This window comes from Nerophis lumbriciformis, linkage group LG15, assembly GCF_033978685.3.
Source record: "Nerophis lumbriciformis linkage group LG15, RoL_Nlum_v2.1, whole genome shotgun sequence".
Lineage (NCBI taxonomy): Eukaryota > Metazoa > Chordata > Actinopteri > Syngnathiformes > Syngnathidae > Nerophis > Nerophis lumbriciformis.
In genome coordinates, this window is record NC_084562.2 from 6,624,946 (window position 1) to 6,645,000 (window position 20,055).

The 20,055-nt window shown below is 40.0% G+C and overlaps 1 protein-coding gene across 4 annotated transcripts in view; it reads left to right on the top strand.

The window, feature by feature from the left end:
• The first annotated feature begins 2,651 nt into the window (after positions 1 to 2,651).
• LOC133616219 (SKI family transcriptional corepressor 1 homolog-B-like) overlaps positions 2,652 to 20,055 on the top strand; it is a 25,933-nt gene continuing 8,529 nt past the window's right edge. For 2 of the 4 annotated variants that reach the window (XM_061975382.2, XM_061975384.2), the window contains exons 1-7: positions 2,652 to 2,813; positions 3,291 to 4,911; positions 6,391 to 6,457; positions 6,544 to 6,606; positions 6,724 to 6,786; positions 17,268 to 17,342; positions 17,426 to 17,500. In XM_061975382.2, coding sequence (XP_061831366.1) covers positions 3,340 to 4,911; positions 6,391 to 6,457; positions 6,544 to 6,606; positions 6,724 to 6,786; positions 17,268 to 17,342; positions 17,426 to 17,500 — 1,915 coding nt within the window. In that variant the 5' untranslated portion in view covers positions 2,652 to 2,813; positions 3,291 to 3,339. The remainder of the gene's footprint in view (positions 2,814 to 3,290; positions 4,912 to 6,390; positions 6,458 to 6,543; positions 6,607 to 6,723; positions 6,787 to 17,267; positions 17,343 to 17,425; positions 17,501 to 20,055) is intronic. The other 2 variants (XM_061975383.2, XM_061975385.2) reach the window with 2 other exon arrangements.

Below are 20,055 nucleotides of genomic sequence, written 5' to 3' on the forward strand. Positions count from 1 at the left end.
GTAATATTCCTTATGTTGACTGTTTTTGTTAGTAATCTGTTCCAAAAATATTAGAACAAGAGCAAATCATACGAAAACCAATGTCATTTTTCCCAGACCCCCAGAAATATGAAAAAAAAAAAACATATCATAGAGAATAAGTGTGCAGAAAACAAAATGAAATACATATAAATAATGAATAAAATGAATTAAAAACAATGACTTTGACTTTTATTGAAGGCTCTTGTCGGTGAAGACGACAATTAAAGCCACAAAAGCCAGTTTAAAAGTTTCTCACCTTCTTTATCAAAGCGCTGGCACTCGCAACTTTCTGTGGCGGCGTGATGGATTATTGTTGTGTCCGAACGACACCGGAGTCATATGAAAACCACGGCATAGCGTTCTTCAAAAACTTAATTTTACTAAAAGATGGGTGTACGAAAACGAGGTACCATTGGGTAATGAAAAAAAATACTTTCCCAATATTTACATGGTATCAAATTGATACCAACATTTTCTGTATCGCCCCACCCCTCAGATGAGTGGAGAAGGGGATGGGAAGTGCATCTTGTATGTTTTGCTATGAGTTCTTTCTCAAATTCAGTAGTGTTTCTCACTTTTATTTAAGTGCTGGCACTCGCAACTTTCTTTGGCCCCATGGTCGATTTTTTTTGTCATAATAGTTTTTTTTTTTTTTGTTAACTAATAAAAGCGTGCCGTACAAAAAGCGACTGTACTATCTTGAAGTAATTACTATAATAGGTGCGGTGTAATTATAAACTTTAAAATATGATTTTTCTAATGACAACATGAATGTAAACAAGAAGTTATAAACAATCATATATGTAACCTCTAATATCAACAAACATTATTCCCTTCTGTCACCATCCTGATGTTATCATGTGACTATGATATATCACAACTGTTTTTTCTTCTTTTTTTTTTAACCTCAGGCAGTTTCTATTCAAACATATGAAAACATTTTTTTAAACGCCATCTTTCCTCCAAGCCCCCCCATCCCTCCTCCCCCCCCATATGCCTCTTCTTTGCTGAGGCCTCACATTGATTTGCGTGGCCGTGGAAGCCGAGCAGATGGTATTGTAACTTGATAAATGAGGCAGGGACGTTTGTCTTTTGTCAGCTCTCTCGGCCTCTCACTTGCATGGAGACACTGCAAATGGGTGCAGGGCGATACTGCACATTTTGGTATCGATCTGATACCAAGTAAATGGAGGGGACAGAATTGCTGATATATTTTTTTAACAATACTACCTTGTTTTTGTACGACCAATTTGTCGTAAGAGTATATTTTTTGGGGGGGACAGAAAAATAATCCACTATGCTGCCAAAGAAAGTTGTGAGTGCAAGCACTTTGATTCAAGACATAACTTCTCTGTGTGGCTTTCCTATACTTTCTCTCCACTCATCGCTGTCTTTGCCACACGTGTTTCAATAAAAGTAACCGCGGTGGGAAATGTTCATTTATCCATTTTATTCATCATTTATATCCATTTCACATTCTTTTCTGCATTTCAAACGAATTATTGAATATTTTATGTTAATATTTCTACTTTTTTTAAATTATGTATTTAATATTCGTTTGCTTACTATGGTATATTACTTATTTATTATTTATTTGTTCACTGTTCTGTTACAGAGAACAAGGAAATTGGACACAATTGCTATGGTATGAAAATGGGTAGGATTAAATAAGCTCTGCTTCTTCCTACTCCTTTTCGGACGTGCTGTAATGAAACGCGTCGCATGCATGTTCGACATAAACTGAAACTCAAACGATTATTTTATTAATTTGTTTAATCAGATTAATCATACCACTTTTGAATGTGGATTAATCGTGATTAATCACAGGTTATTACTAACTTGCATATCTAAAAAAAGAGCCTTATTGGAGACAAATGCAATTTTTTGTCAGAACGTCACACATGAACATTTTGGTAAAGTCCTTGGTAGTTGTAAATAAATACATTGCATGATTAATTTGGATATATACACAATTATTGTATATTTTATCTATTTAAATTTTTTCAACAGCCTTCATTTTCACTTGCCTGCAGATTAATTGGATTCACATTATTTCTTATGGAAGAAGAAACCGCTTCTGTTTTCATACGATTCGGCTTTTGTCTAACCTTTTAAATAAATACCGCACTATTAAAAGAAAAAAAAAGTAATTTTAATTTTGCAGCAAACTACCGGCTAATAATTAATTGCATTACAATCACAGTCATTTACAGCAATTTACTGTGAAATATCTGTAACTGCTGCATTTACAGTTCATTACAATAAAGTTACACTGTAACTTCACAGTTGTATTCTTTTGTTGTGGAAAATAGCAGTTCATTGCTGTGAAAGGATATTGTATTGTACAGTATTTTATTTATTTGATATTAAATCCTTAGATTTGTTTACAGTGTGATTGCAGGGACTGGTTGATTTTCTAGAATAAAATATAGATTATTTTATGATTATTTCTGCTTTATTTTCTAGTTGATCCTGTCCTAATGTTAATTGAAAACACATGACAAAAATATATTTCTTGCCTGTGTGTCGCAATTGTGGTGATTTTGTGGCTCTTCACAAACAGAAATAGGGAGAGAGTTTACATTGTGAGAAAGGGGAGGAGAAAAGGGGTGGGGGTGTGTGACACGTGTTTCCGGTCTCTACCCGCCATTCACCTCCTTGCTGTCCAACAGGATGGAGGCGCCTTGTCTTCTGCAGCACGTGTACTAATAAAGTCCAATACCGCACTTTTCTCAGCTTTTATTCTTTTTTCCACAGCCATTGGAGGAGGTCATCGTTTGAAGCACTAGAAGGTAAGAATTCATGTTTTTGTTTTTTTGCATACTTAATTCCAATTTATTTGTTTGCTAGATTCCAATTTAAATTGTAATTAAACTTTTTTTTTTATTAATTCCAGTTTAAATTGTGATTTGTTTTAATTTTTTAATGTGAGGCTGTGCGTAAAAGGAGCCGCTTCCGCTCAATTTGGAGCAAGCGGCAGTTTAAGGCTAATCCGCGCTGAAGCTTTAATTATATTTGGAGTTCGTCTTTTATTAAGAAGGCAAAGACGCAGGGTAATTACCTGCAAAGAAGCTTACACCTGTTCTTTTCCTCTCCGCTAAGCGCATTGCCGCGTTTCCCTTCTGTCCTTATCTGCGTCTAAAGCTCTTATGTGGATCTTAAAGCCCAATCAGCACTGAGCCGATTTTGCAGGATCAAAAGGGAGAAGCCATGTTTGCTACATAGAATAAGAAAAAAAAATGTTTTTTTTTTGTTCTTGTTTTTTGTAGCCTCACTCCAGCTTTCCATGTGATTGCACAACCCCCCCCCCCCCCAGGAATGGAGTCGATGCCCGGACGAGAATCCCGCAGCTCCTCCCCGAGTCCCAAGCAGGACGCACACCCCAACCCGCTGAAACCCAACCAGGTGAGCGAGACGTCCCTGTACGGAGTGCCCATAGTCTCCCTGGTGATCGACGGCAGGGAGCGGCTGTGCCTGGCCCAGATCTCCAACACCCTGCTGAAGAACTACAGCTACAACGAGATCCACAACCGGCGGGTGGCGCTGGGCATCACCTGCGTGCAGTGCACCCCCGTCCAGCTGGAGCTGCTGCGGCGCGCCGGCGCCATGCCCATCTCGTCCCGGCGCTGCGGGATGATCACCAAGCGGGAGGCCGAGCGCCTGTGCAAGTCCTTCCTGGGCGCGCACAGCCCGCCCAAGCTCCCGGAGAACTTCGCCTTCGACGTCTCCCACGAGTGTGCGTGGGGCTGCCGTGGCAGCTTCATCCCGGCGCGCTACAACTCCTCCCGCGCCAAGTGCATCAAGTGCGGCTTCTGCAGCATGTACTTCTCCCCCAACAAGTTCATCTTCCACTCGCACCGCACGCCGGAGTCCAAGTACATGCAGCCGGACGCCGCCAACTTCAACTCGTGGAGGCGCCACCTGAAACTGACGGAGAAGAAACCCTCGGATGACATCAACCACGCGTGGGAGGACGTCAAAGCCATGTTTAACGGCGGCAGCAGGAAGAGGACACTTCCGGTGCAGGGGGGGTCCGTCAAGCCCCAGGCGTCGTCCGCCCTGGGCCGCGCCGCGTCGCCGCCGGACGCGGCGCACAAACGCCTGCGCTGCGGGGACGACGAGCCGGGAGCGACGGCGGCGACGCACCCGAGTGGCGCGCGCAGCTACCCGCTCATTCCCGTGCCGAGTAAAAACTTTAGCATGCTGCAAAAAATCCCCCCGCCTTTGTTCCCGCACCCGCCCTACGGCTTCGCGGGCTACGGCTTGTGTCCCAAAAAGAGCGACTGCGTGCCGGACGTCAGCAAAGCCAGCGTGCCTGGTGTGTTTTGGCCCGCCGGCAAGGACGCTATCTACCCGGCCTTCCCCGTCTTCTGGCCCGCGGCGGGCGGCCTTCCGATGCCGCCTTACCCCAAACCCCCGGAGGTCCCAGGCCCGGATTTGTCACTGCCAGACCCCAGCGAGCGGGGGTCAAACACCACCAACAAAGACGCGGGGTCCAGCAACAGGAACGACGAGGACAAGTCCGTCGACGACACCCCGCACCGGAAGATCGGTTACATCTCCGCCTTCCGGCCGGTCGTCAAGGACGCGGAGACCATCGCCAAGCTCTACGGGAGCCGGGACGGCTACGGTTACCTCTCCCCGGACTTCATCAGCGAGACCTCCAGCTACAGGTCCGTGTCCCCGGACAGGGACACGGTGGAAGAGGACGACGATGACGACGACGACCCGGACGTGGACGTGGAGTCCAATCGGGGAGAAGAGGACGAGGAGCAGATCCGTGGAACACCCGAGGAGCAGCTGGCGCCTTGCAGCCCCGCAGCATCAGCATCACCGCGGGACTCGCACAGCGCATCGTCCGAGGAGGGGGATGGATCTCCGCTTCATCAGGTAAGGAGGACGCACCAGTACATACATCAAATACTTTTTGACGTCATTATATTAAGAACTAATTGTTATAATATTTTTTTCAAATTATGTATAGTTTCCTGCAGCCAAATAACATGAAATGATCAAACATGAAATAATCAAACCTGATTGTTTGCAAGTGTATGTGCAAAGTGATAGAGACGGGTTTTTTTGCAGGTGTTTTTGCATTAAAAGGTGATAGAGACGTTTTTTGTTTTTCCCCCCCCAAATTATGTATTTTTTCCTGCAACCAAAATAACATGAAATAATCAAACATGATTGTTTGCAGGTGTTTGTGCATGAAAAGGTGATAGAGACGGGGTTTTTTTTTTTTCGTTTTTTTTCCCAAAATTATGTATTTTTTTCCTGCAACCAAATAACATGACATAATCAAACATGATTGTTTGCAGGTGTTTATGCATGGAAAGGTGATAGAGACGGTTTTTTTTTTAAGTTTTCCCCCCCCCAAATTATGTATTTTTTTCCTGCAACCAAATAATATGAAATAATCAAACATGATTGTTTGCAGGTGTTAGTGCTTGAAAAGGTGATAGAGACGTTGTTTTTTTTTCAAATTATGTATTTTTTCCTGCAACCAAATAACATGAAATAACCAAACATGATTGTTTGCAGGTGTTTTTGCATGAAAAGGTGATAGAGACGTTTTTTTTAGTCCCCCCCCCCCCCTCAAATTATGTATTTTTTTCCTGCAACCAAATAACATGAAATAATCAAACATTATTGTTTGTGCATGAAAAGGTGATAGAGACGTTTATAAAAAGTTTATAAAAGGAGATAGAGACGTTGTTGTTTTTTTTTAATTATGTATAGTTTCCTGAAACCAAATAACATGAAATAATCAAACAATATCGTTTGCAGGTGTTTATGCATGAAAAGGTGATAGAGACATTGTTTTTTTTTTCAAATTATTTATTTTTTCCTGCAACCAAATAACATGAAATAACAAAACATGATTGTTTGCAGGTGTTTTTGCATGAAAAGGTGTTAGATACGTTTTTTCCCCCCAAATTATGTATTTTTTTCCTGCAACCAAATAACATGAAATAATCAAACATGATTGTTTGCAGGTGTTTATGCATGAAAAAATGATAGAGACGTTTTTTTTTTTTTTTTTCAAATCATGTATTTTTTCCTGCAACCAAGTAAGATGAAATAATCAAACATGATTATTTGCAAGTGTATGTGCATGAAAAGGTGATAGAGACGTTTACAAAAACTTTATAATAGGTGATAGAGACGGTTTTTGGTTTATTTACTTTTTCAAATTATGTATTTTTTCCTGCAACCAAATAACATGACATGATCAAACCTGATTGTTTGCAGGTGTTTGTGCATGAAAAGGTGATAGAGACGTTTTTTTGTGTGTTTTTTTTACTTTCAAATTATGTATTTTTTCCTGCAACCCAGTAACATGAAATAATCAAACATGATTGTTTGCAGGTGTTTGTGCATGAAAAGGTGATTGAGACGTTTGAGTCATCGAGCTGCAGTCCCTGCAGATCAGAAGGTGATTATTATTATTATTATTATTATTATTAATATTGTAGGTTTAAAAACAACAACAAGCACATTTTAATGCATTTAAATGTTCAGGTGTGCAGCACCTGCCTGAACCGCAACGCAACATCACATATCAGCAGCAAAAGGACAAACCAGGTCAATTATTTATTTATTTATTTATGCTCATTTATGTTAATTTTTTTATTTTTATTTATTTATTTTTTTTAAGTTGCAAATACATTTCCTTACATATAGATCATATTTTGTTCACAGCCAACGGAGCTTTACGCATCGACATAAGCGTGCATGAACGAGATCTGGAGAGGATGGCAAAAGGTAAAGACCTATTTCAAAACATTTAAGGTGTAATAAAGATGTAATAAATATGCATTATGTGTGTATTAACGAATGCAAAGTGTTAAGCACTGCAAATGTGTGTTAGTGTATTAACAACAACGTTTTTGCATTTGAAGTGTTCCCGCGGGAATGACAAGACACGCTCGTTTGGATGCATTATTTGTTTAAAAAAAAAAAAATCGTTTAGAGGCTATTAATATTTTAACGAACAGAGCCTTCCCCCCGAGGCACTGCAGCTAATTATTTTTGAACGCTTGGAAAAACCCTGCGCGCCAAATGTGGCAATATCACGGCCTCGTGCAGCCCGCGGGCTGTGGGCGACAATTACTGCGACTGCAAGGCGACGCACCTGATGTCGCCTGCCATAAACCCGCACCTGCAGAATAATATCCACTGCAACATTTCATGTGGACTATTTTTGCACGCATGTCTAATAAGATCCAACGCTATAATTGTGCCAAGTGGACACATTGGCCTGGAAGGTGTTTATTCTTGTAGTGGGTCATATTTTCATTGCAGTCAAAATGTTAGAAACGTTTATAAGGCAAACATGCAAAACAAACAAAAATATCCACTGTGAAAAATCAAATCAAAAAATGTTAGGTCATGTTGTTTTTCATTGAAAAAAACAATATTAGTAGCTTACAGTTACCAATATTCTGTTTTTTTGCAACTGTACTCACTATAATCACACACATGGTGATAATTCTGGTTGTTTTGGGTGCATAATTGTTTTTTTTGTTTTTTTAAATACTGCCTTTCAATTCTCCACAAAATACAATTCTCAAATATAACATAAAAATATAGCTTACAGATAAATGTTAGGACGCAGGAACCACTGTAATAGTTTTTTGGTGCATTAAAGATGCTAAAAACAATCCAGTGTAGGTCAACACACTGAAGCTATTAGCTTTTGTGCAATTATGCGGTTTTACAATATCGCTTTTTTAAAAAAAATAAAAATTTCACAGCATATTTGATGTATTTTTTTTGAACAAAATTAAGCATTATCAATCATGAAAATGGATAAATGAACTAAAAATATATACCGTATTTTTCGGACTATAAGTCGCAGTTTTTTTCATAGTTTGGCCGGGGGTGCGCCTTATACTCAGGAGCGACTTATGTGTGAAATTATTAACACATTACCGTAAAATATCAAATAATATTATTTAGCTCATTCACGTAAGAGACTAGACGTGTAAGATTTCATGGGATTTAGCGATTAGGAGTGACAGATTGTTTGGTAAATTTATAGCATGTTCTATATGTTATAGTTATTTGAATGACTCTTACCATAATTTGTTACGTTAACATACCAGGCACCTTCTCAGTTGGTTATTTATGCGTCATATAATGTACACTTATTCAGCCTGTTGTTCACTATTCTTTATTTATTTCAAATTGCCTTTCAAATGTCTATTCTTGGTGTTGGGTTTTATCAAATACATTTCCCCAAAAAATGCGACTTATACTCCAGTGCGACTTATATGTTTATTTCCTTCTTTATTATGCATTTTCGGCCGATGCAACTTATACTCCGAAAAATGCGGTATCAATATTACAGTAGTATTGGCCAGTATAAAATGGTATACAGGCGACGAAAGTAATCCGACTGCGCTCTTTAGTATCGAGGCCACTGATTGGCTCAGCCTCAGAGAGCAGTACTATATTGGATTAAGAGAATGTAAAGGTGACTAAAGGGTATTAGTTCGTGTCTAGAGGGTTTTTAATGACATTAAAACCATATTTCGAATGTTATGAACAGTTTTTTTTGTGGTCTATATAGCTATGAAAATATTAAATGTGTACTTAATATTCCCAGTGATTAATTGACCATTGTCTGGCTGGGAACAAAATAACAATGATAAACAAAGAATCACTGTAGCTGACAAATGGAATTAGTGCAAAATCAAATGTCAATAAGTGTATCCTTAGAATAAGATGAAGGCCAATACAAAGAAACAAGCTGCGGGCTGAAAGTGGCCCCCAGGATGCACTTTTGACACCCCTGGTGTAGAGTGTGTTTTTTTTAGGAAATTGCAAACAGGTAAAGTTTGAAATATATGCAAATTATTATTGTATTTTTTAGTAAAGTTCTTTATTGCTTAAAGTTTAGCATTAATAGTTGCATCTTATCCCTTTTCTCCAACACACTGCTTTCATCCACTTGTATTTGGCCGTTACGCATACTTTCTAACGACAAAGAGAGTTTCTATAGCGTGACTTCATTTTTGTCTTGAAATGTGCATCTGAAAAATCAGAACAGAATACACCAAAATGAAGGGTCCAATTCTTGGGACTGGGTGTGCGTGAACCTTTTCGAGATACATTTCTGTACCCTTAAGTCCAGGTGTGTTTGTTAAAGTTAAAGTAAAGTGCTTCAGATAGCAGGAAGCTCTAAAATACCTGACAGTGCCAAGATGATGTAGAGGTGTGCTTGAAGCCATCAATAAATAATAGAATAAAAGCGCAATACTCAACAATAAGTCAAGTCTTTGAGGATGAAATTGACAATATAACAGGATCCTGTTAGAAACAATGAATACAAGTTATTGGAATAGAGGTTACGACAATAATCAAAGATGCTGAATGTATTTCTATTAATAATGGCTCTAAATCAGAGATCTTTAACAGGGGTGTCAGCAAACTTTCAATAGATTAAACTTCAAAAAATATATATTTTCTTTTATTATCCCCATTTTCCACAAATTTTAATGTATTTAAATTCACGTTTAAAGAAAAAATCATGATAATGATAATATTAATGATAATGAAAATAAATAAATATTGAATGTTTAGAATAAAATCATGACAAAGTAAAACTGTTTATTATTTGAGCGTCTAAGTATTGGACCTTTACGACCAGTGTAAAACACCATTTTATGTAAGATTTACAGGTAGGGGTCCCTGCTACACATCTTTCCATCAGTTTGGGGGCCCCCTGACGTAGAAAACGACGAAGACCCCTGCTCTATATGCCTGAACTCTAACATACTACTATAAAGTTAAAGTTAAAGTCCCAACAATAGTCACACACACACTAGGTGTGGTGACATTTGTCCTTTGCATTTTGACCCATCCCCTTGTTCACCCCCTGGGAGGTGAGGGGAGCAGTGAGCAGCAGCGGTGGCCGCGCTCGGGAATCATTTGGTGATTTAACCCCCAATTCCAACCCTTGATGCTGAGTGCCAAGCAGGGAGGTAATGGGTCCAGTCTCAGGGCGGACACTCCAACCACAAGGCCACTGAGCAGGTTTTAAATATTCATTATTTAAAATCCTACTCATAATAGGTATTGTCTATGAGCTGAACACATTTAAAAAAACATTTTTTTTAGTGGACATTGATTGTGCAAACATGTAAACAATCAACCATACAGTGTATCCGGAATGTATTCACAGCGCTTCACTCTTTCCACATTTTGTTTTGTCACAGCCTTATTCAAATGAATAAGGCTGTAACATGAATTAATGTTGGTCCTTAAAATTCGACAAACAAGACCCCATAATGACAATGTGAAATTTTTTTTTTTTTTTTTTTTTTTTTTTACTCAAAAATGAAAAACAATTAAAAATGCCATGTACAAAAGGTATTTACAGCCTTTGTTGATGCACTTTTGGCAGCAATTACAGCCTCAAGTCTTTTTGAATACGATACCACAAGCTTGGCACACCTATCTTTGGGCAGTTCAGCCCATTCTTCTTTGCAGCACCTCTCAAGCTCCATCAGATTGGATGGGAAGTGTTGGTTTTCATCCAGGATGTTTCTGTACTTTGCTGCATTCATATTTCCCTGTATCCTGACTCGTCTCCCAGTTCCTGCTGCTGAAAAACATCCCCACATCATGATGCTGCCACCACCATGCTTCACTGTATGGATGGTATTGGCCTGGTGATGAACGGTGCCTGTTTTTTCCCCAAACATGACGCCTGGCATTGACGCCAAAGACTTCAATCTTTGCCTAATCATGACCAGGGATTTTGTTTGTCATAAGCGGTACACTGTAAAAAAAAAAAAAAAAATCTGTAAAAAAACGGTCATTTACTGGCAGCTACGGCTGCCAAATGAAAACCATGAAATTAAAGTAAAACATTGTAAACCAAATAATGATCAAAAACATATTTACAGAAATTTTCATGAAACGTTTTGCGGAAAAATATTGTAATTTTACAGATTTTTACTCAATTGTTAAGATCAACCACCTTTTAATAAAGTGACGATGCAAACAGTTCTGCAGAAAAATACCTTTATTCTACAGAGTTTTTCCAAATTATTACGATCAAACACCTTTAATGAAGTGACAATGCTGGCAGTTCCACAGAAAAATACCATTATTTTACAGATTTTTTCTGAATTGTTAAGATCAACCACCTTTAATAAAGTGACGATGCAAACAGTTCTGCAGAAAAATACCTTAATTCTACAGCATGGGTGTCAAACTCTGGTCCGCGGGCCAAATGTGGCCCTTGAGGGGATATCAAATTAACACTAAAGCTGGCCCGTCGATCCTCCCGGGAGTCTTCCAAACGCCAGCCAGCAACGCATACTTCATCAACAGCAATACAGGTTACACTGAGGGTAGCCGAATAAAAAACTTTAACACTGTTAGAAATATACGCCACACTGTGAATCCACACCAAACCAGAACCCTTTGCAGCACTAACTCTTCCGGGACGCTACAAGGTGTGTGTGTTTGTGTGTGTGTGTGGGGGTTTGGTGGTAGCGGGGGTGTATTTTGTAGCGTCCCGGAAGAGTTAGTGCTGCAAAGGATTCTGGGTATTTGTTCTGTTGTGTTTATGTTGTGTTACGGTGCGGATGTTCTCCCGAAATGTGTTTGTCATTCTTGTTTGGTGTGTATTCACAGTGTGGCGTATATTTCTAACAGTGTTAAAGTTTTTTATACTGGCACCCTCAGTGTAACCTGTATCGCTGTTGATGAAGTATGAGTTGCATTCGCTCGTGTGTGCGTACAGAAGCCGCACATATCTTGGGACTGGGTCTGAACGATGTTAGAATGGATGAAAAGCGGACGTGACGATAGCTCGTAGAGTACGTTAAAGGTTAATTTGTTCCACCTTGGCACGCGGCTTTGTTCAGTTTTAAATTTTGGCCCACTCTGTTTTTGAGTTTGACACCCCTGTCTTAGATTGTTAGTATGGACATAGACTTTTATATAACAAGCTACATATTTAATGAAAGATAATTACTGTAATTTAAGAAAACAGAAAATGCTAAGTATAATTAATTTGGTATTTTTCTGTAACAAAATAGAAATATACATAGTTTGTCATTACTGGCATATTACTTAAAATAACAGGCGCATTGTTTATTTACAGATAATGTCTCCAATTCTACAGTTTTATAAACTATTTAAAAAAATAGAAAAATTACAGTAGAAATTTAGAGTAAATGAACCATAAAAATAGGATTTTTTTTTTTACAGTGTAGAAAATGGATGGATGGATGGTCTGAGAGTCTTTCACGTGCATTTTGGCAAACTTTTTACGAAGAAATGGCTTCCGTCTGGTCACTATACCGCACAGGCCTGATTGGTGGATTGCTGCAGAGATGGTTGTCCTTCTGGAAGGTTCTCCTCTCTCCACAGAGGAATGTTGTAGCTCTGACAGAGTGACCATCAGGTTTTTGATCACCTCCCTGACTAGACTAAGATGAATGCAGCAATGTACAGAGATATCCTGGATGAAAACCGACGCTTCTCATCCAACCTGATGGAGATTGAGAGATGCTGCAAAAAGAAATGGGTGAAACTGCCCAAGGAAAGGTGTGCCAAGCTTTTGGCATCGTATTCAAAAAGACTTGAGGCTGTCATTTCTGCCAAAAGTTCATCAACAAAGTATAAAGCAAAGGCTGTGGATATTTATGTACATGTTATTTTGTATTTTTATTTCGATTTCATTAATAAAAAAAACGCCTTTTCACATTGTCTTTATGGGGTCTTGTCTGTAGAATTTTGAGGACAAAAAGGAATGTATTCAATTTTGGAAAAAGGCATTAACATAACAAAATGGGGAAAAAGTGAATGCACTCTACATGTTATACATATACATACACATTCAGTACGTACACGTAAGGACATACTACTAAACATTTTTTTCCTATTTAGAACAGGGGTGTCCAAAGTGTGTCCTGTCGTCCATTTTCAGCCCACAGCTAGTTTTTTATTGGCCCTCCACATGTTTTGAAAATCATGCTATTAGATATAATACTGCAACTATTTGCTTTGTCACCTACAGTATAACACAAATGCTAAGATAACAATGTTTTTTGTTGTTTTATTTTATTAAATAGTTAAGCATATACTCGTACATTGAATTGGATTTGATCATCTTTAATGTACAACATGCATCGACATGTATCCCATTACATTTTTTCATTTTTCAGTATGCGGCCCTCAGTGGAAAAATTGTTGGACATTTTTAGCACATTTTTAAAGGCCTACTGAAATGCGATTTTCTTATTTAAACGGGGATATCAGGTCCATTCTATGTGTCGCGATATTGCCATATTTTTGCTGAAAGGATTTAGTAGAGAACATCGACGATAAAGTTCGCAACTTTTGGTCGCTGATAAAAAAGCCTTGCCTGTACCGGAAGTAGCAGACGATATGCGCGTGACGTCACCGGTTGTGGAGCTCCTCACATCTGCACATTGTTTACAATCATGGCCACCAGCAGCGAGAGCGATTCGGACCGAGAAAGCGACGATTTCCCCATTAATTTGAGCGAGGATGAAAGATTCGTGGATGAGGAAAGTGAGAGTGAAGGACTAGAGGGCAGTGGGAGCGATTCAGATAGGGAAGATGCTGTGAGAGGCGGGTGGGACCTGATATTCAGCTGGGAATGACTAAAACAGTAAATAAACACAAGACATATACAGGTAAAAGCCAGTAAATTAGAATATTTTGAAAAACTTGATTTATTTCAGTAATTGCATTCAAAAGGTGTAACTTGTACATTATATTTATTCATTGCACACAGACTGATGCATTCAAATGTTTATTTCATTTAATTTTGATGATTTGAAGTGGCAACAAATGAAAATCCAAAATTCCGTGTGTCACAAAATTAGAATATTACTTAAGGCTAATACAAAAAAGGGATTTTTAGAAATGTTGGCCAACTGAAAAGTATGAAAATGAAAAATATGAGCATGTACAATACTCAATACTTGGTTGGAGCTCCTTTTGCCTCAATTACTCCGTTAATGCGGCGTGGCATGGAGTCGATGAGTTTCTGGCACTGCTCAGGTGTTATGAGAGCCCAGGTTGCTCTGATAGTGGCCTTCAACTCTTCTGCGTTTTTGGGTCTGGCATTCTGCATCTTCCTTTTCACAATACCCCACAGATTTTCTATGGGGCTAAGGTCAGGGGAGTTGGCGGGCCAATTTAGAACAGAAATACCATGGTCCGTAAACTAGGCACGGGTAGATTTTGCGCTGTGTGCAGGCGCCAAGTCCTGTTGGAACTTGAAATCTCCATCTCCATAGAGCAGGTCAGCAGCAGGAAGCATGAAGTGCTCTAAAACTTGCTGGTAGACGGCTGCGTTGACCCTGGATCTCAGGAAACAGAGTGGACCGACACCAGCAGATGACATGGCACCCCAAACCATCACTGATGGTGGAAACTTTACACTAGACTTCAGGCAACGTGGATCCTGTGCCTCTCCTGTCTTCCTCCAGACTCTGGGACCTCGATTTCCAAAGGAAATGCAAAATTTGCATGGTTGGGTGATGGTTTGGGGTGCCATTGTCATCTGCTGGTGTCGGTCCACTCTGTTTCCTGAGATCCAGGGTCAACGCAGCCGTCTACCAGCAAGTTTTAGAGCACTTCATGCTTCCTGCTGCTGACCTGCTCTATGGAGATGGAGATTTCAAGTTCCAACAGGACATGGCGCCTGCACACAGCGCAAAATCTACCCGTGCCTGGTTTACGGACCATGGTATTTCTGTTCTAAATTGGCCCGCCAATACCCCATAGAAAATCTGTGGGGTATTGTGAAAAGGAAGATGCAGAATGCCAGACCCAAAAACGCAGAAGAGTTGAAGGCCACTATCAGAGCAACCTGGGCTCTCATAACACCTGAGCAGTGCCAGAAACTCATCGACTCCATGCCACGCCGCATTAACGCAGTAATTGAGGCAAAAGGAGCTCCAACCAAGTATTGAGTATTGTACATGCTCATATTTTTCATTTTCATACTTTTCAGTTGGCCAACATTTCTAAAAATCCCTTTTTTGTATTAGCCTTAAGTAATATTCTAATTTTGTGACACACGGAATTTTGGATTTTCATTTGTTGCCACTTCAAATCATCAAAATTAAATGAAATAAACATTTGAATGCATCAGTCTGTGTGCAATGAATAAATATAATGTACAAGTTACACCTTTTGAATGCAATTACTGAAATAAATCAAGTTTTTCAAAATATTCTAATTTACTGGCTTTTACCTGTATATACTCTATTAGCCACAACACAACCAGGCTTATATTTAATATGCCACAAATTAATCCCGCATAACAAACACCTCCCCCCTCCCGTCCATATAACCCGCCAATACAACTCAAACACCTGCACAACACACTCAATCCTACAGCCCAAAGTACCGTTCACCTCCCCAAAGTTCATACAGCACATATATTTCCCCAAAGTCCCCAAAGTCACGTACGTGACATGCACATAGCGGCACGCACCTACGGGCAAGCGATCAAATGTTTGGAAGCCGCAGCTGCATGCATACTCAAGGTACCGCGTCTGCTTATCCAACTGAAAGTCCTCCTGGTAAGAGTCTCTGTTGTCCCAGTTCTCCACAGGCCAATGGTAAAGCTTGACTGTCATCTTCCGGGAATGAAACAATGAAACACCGGCTGTGTTTGTGTTGCTGCAGTCGGCTGCAATACACCGCTTCCCACCTACAGCTTTCTTCTTTGCTGTCTCCATTGTTCATTGAACAAATTGCAAAAGATTCACCAACACAGATGTCCAGAATACTGTGGAATTTTGCGATGAAAACAGACGACTTAATAGCTGGCCACCATGCTGTCTCAAAATGTCCTCTACAATCCGTGACGTCACGCACAGGCGTCATCATACCGAGACGTTTTCAGCAGGATATTTTGTGTGAAATTTAGAATTGCACTTTAGTAAGCTAACGTATTGGCATGTGTTGCAATGTTAAGATTTCATCATTGATATATAAACTATCAGACTGCGTGGTCGGTAGTAGTGGGTTTCAGTAGGCCTTTAATGCAGCAAGTACTGTTGAAAAGGTACAATTTTGTACTTTATATAATCTTTTTGGTAGTATAAAGGTATGCTTCTGGCCTATTAAAGAAAAGCGATTTTTTGAGGGAGTATTCTTTAATAAAAATGATGTGAAGGTACAGAAATGTCCTCGTCTTATACCTCTATTTGCAGTTACAACTAGAGATGTCCGATAATGGCTTTTTAGCCGATATCTGATATTCCGATATTGTCCAACTCTTAATTACCGATTCCGATATCAACCGATACCGATATATACAGTCGTGGAATTAACACAATATTATGCCTAATTTTGTTGTGATGCCCCGCTGGATGCATTAAACAATGTAACAAGGTCTTCCAAAATAAATCAACTCAAGTTATGGAAAAAAAATGCCAACATGGCACTGCCATATTTATTATTGAAGTCCCAAAGTGCATTATTTTTTTTAACATGCCTCAAAAAAGCAACGTGGAATTTGGGACTTGCTCTCCCTGAGAGAGCATGATGAGGTTGAGGTGGGCAGGGTTGAGGGCAGGGGGGAGGAGGTGCGGGGTCAGTGCTGCAAGGGGTTCTGGGTATTTGTTCTGTTGTGTTTATGTTGTGTTACGGTGCGGATGTTCTCCCGAAATGTGTTTGTCATTCTTGTTTGGTGTGGGTTCACAGTGTGGCGCATATTTGTAACAGTGTTAAAGTTGTTTATATGGCCACCCTCAGTGTGACCTGTATGGCTGTTGACCAAGAATGATTTGCATTCACTGGTGTGTGTGAAAAGCCGTAGATTTTATGTGATTGGGCCGACACGCAAAGGCAGTGCCTTTAAGGTTTATTGGCGCTCTGTACCTCTCCCTACGTCCGTGTACCACTCCGTACAGCGGCGTTTTAAAAAGTCATAAATTGTACTTTTTGAAACCGATACCGATAATACCCGATATTACATTTTAAAGCATTTATCGGCCGATAATATCGGCAGTCCGATATTATCGGACATCTCTAGTTACAACCCTATATCGACATTTTTGGCTGTTTTCTTTTTGATCGTGTTTTTTAATGATCAAAACAATAACCCGCCAGCAGTGTGGTGGACACCTTTGCACTGCAGTGTCAATCAAAGCAGCCTGCGTGTGTTCAGACTGTGCAGGTGTACCTAATGAAGTGACTGACAGCTGACATTGTGATGTCGCTTGGCTTCACAGAGGAGTTGCAGAAGCAACTTGTGGAGCAGATGGAGCTGCGGAAAAAGCTGGAGCGAGAGTTTCAACATTTAAAAGGTAAAAGCAAACACCTCAGTGCATGATAAAAAAAAAAGAAAAAGAAATAATGAGCACATAACTGTACATGTGGTATTTTTCAGATAATTTTCAGGATCAAATGAAGCGTGAGCTGTCCTACAGAGAAGAAATGGTCCAGCAGCTGCAGTTTGTTCGAGGTGTGTGTCTCTCCATCATGTAGAACACAACTTTCAATCAAATCAGTGTTCTTTTATTGAGCGTCATGGAAACACCAAAAACACTTGCATATTTTGAAGTTTTCCGTCCAAAAATATTTGGATGTTTTTTTATTTTAATGCTTTATGCATTTAAATGCCACCACACTGGATTTGAAACAAGATGCAATTGAACTGTAAACCTTTAGCTGTTATTTCAAGCTACCGAAGCAGGGGTGTCCAAAGTACGGTCCAGGGATCGTTATTGGACCGCAGCTTGCTTTTTATTGAAACTCTGCAGAGTCTAGAAATATGATTAATTCAATAATGAGACATATTAAGGGTGTGCACAAAAGTTGATCGGCATCCAAATCGCAATTCTTATTCATCCCAATTCTAAATGGATGTTTAATTCAATCAAATCAAACAATAATTATAATTATTTATATATATATTTATATATATATATATATATATATATATATATATATATATATATATATATATATAGTACAGGCCAAAGGTTTGGACACACCTTCTCATTCAATGTGTTTTCTTTATTTTCATGACTATTTACATTGTAGATTGTCACTGAAGGCATCAAAACTATAAATGAACACATGTGGAGTTATGTACTTAACCAAAAAGTTTCTTTGAAATAGCCACCCTTTGCTCTGATTACTGTTTTGCACACTCTTGGCATTCTCTCGATGAGCTTCAAGAGGTAGTCACCTGAAATGGTTTTCACTTCGCAGGTGTCATAGTTTTGATGCCTTCAGTGACAATCTACAAGGTAAATAAATAAAAATAAATAAATCACATTGAAATGAGAAGGTGTGTCCAAATTTTTGGCTTGTACTGTATATACACACACATACTGTATATACACATTTAAATGTGTTTATATTGTGTGTGTATATATATATATATATATATATATATATATATATCGCGACCCCAAAGGGAATAAGCGGTAGAAAATGGATGGATGGATGGATGTATATATGTGTGTATGTATGTATGTATATATATATATATATATATATATATATATATATATATATGTATGTGTATATATATATGTGTATACATATATATATGTGTATATATGTATATATATATGTATATGTGTATGTATGTGTATATGTATATATATATGTGTGTATATGTATATATATATATGTGTGTATATGTATATATATATATATATGTGTATATGTATATATAAGTGTATATGTATATATATATGTGTATATGTATATATGTATGGTTATATGTGTATATATATATATGTATATGTATATATATGTGTATACATATATGTGTGTGTGTATATAAGTATGTATGTATAAATATATATATCCATCCATCCATCCATCTTCTTCCGCTTATCCGAGGTCGGGTCGCGGGGGCAGCAGCCTAAGCAGGGAAGCCCAGACTTCCCTCTCCCCAGCCACTTCGTCCAGCTCTTCCTGTGGGACCCCGAGGCGTTCCCAGGCCAGCCGGGAGACATAGTCTTCCCAACGTGTCCTGGGTCTTCCCCGCGGCCTCCTACCGGTCGGACGTGCCTAAACACCTCCCTAGGGAGGCGTTCGGGTGGCATCCTGACCAGATGCCCGAACCACCTCATCTGGCTCCTCTCGATGTGGAGGAGCAGCGGCTTTACTTTGAGCTCCTCCCGGATGACAGAGCTTCTCACCCTATCTCTAAGGGAGAGCCCCGCCACCCGGCGGGGGAAACTCATTTCGGCCGCTTGTACCCGTGATCTTGTCCTTTCGGTCATAACCCAAAGCTCATGACCATAGGTGAGGATGGGAACGTAGATCGACCGGTAAATTGAGAGCTTTGCCTTCCGGCTCAGCTCGGATCGATACAGCGTCCGCATTACTGAAGACGCCGCACCGATCCGCCTGTCGATCTCGCGATCCACTCTTCCCTCACTCGTGAACAAGACTCTGAGGTACTTTAACTCCTCCACTTGGGGCAAGATCTCCTCCCCAACCCGGAGATGGCACTCCACCCTTTTCCGGGCGAGAACCATGGACTCGGACTTGGAGGTGCTGATTCTCATCCCAGTCGCTTCACACTCGGCTGCGAACCGATCCAGTGAGAGCTGAAGATCCTGGCCAGATGAAGCCATCAGGACCACATCATCTGCAAAAAGCAGAGACCTAATCCTGCAGCCACCAAACCAGATCCCCTCAACGCCTTGACTGCGCCTAGAAATTCTGTCCATAAAAGTTATGAACAGAATCGGTGACAAAGGTCAGCCTTGGCGGAGTCCAACCCTCACTGGAAACGTGTCCGACTTACTGCCGGCAATGCGGACCAAGCTCTGGCACTGAGCATACAGGGAGCGGACTGCCACAATCAGACAGTCCGATACCCCATACTCTCCGAGCACTCCCCACAGGACTTCCCGAGGGACACGGTCGAATGCCTTCTCCAAGTCCACAAAACACATGTAGACTGGTTGGGCAAACTCCCATGCACCCTCAAGGACCCTGCCGAGAGTATAGAGCTGGTCCACAGTTCCACGACCAGGACGAAAACCACAC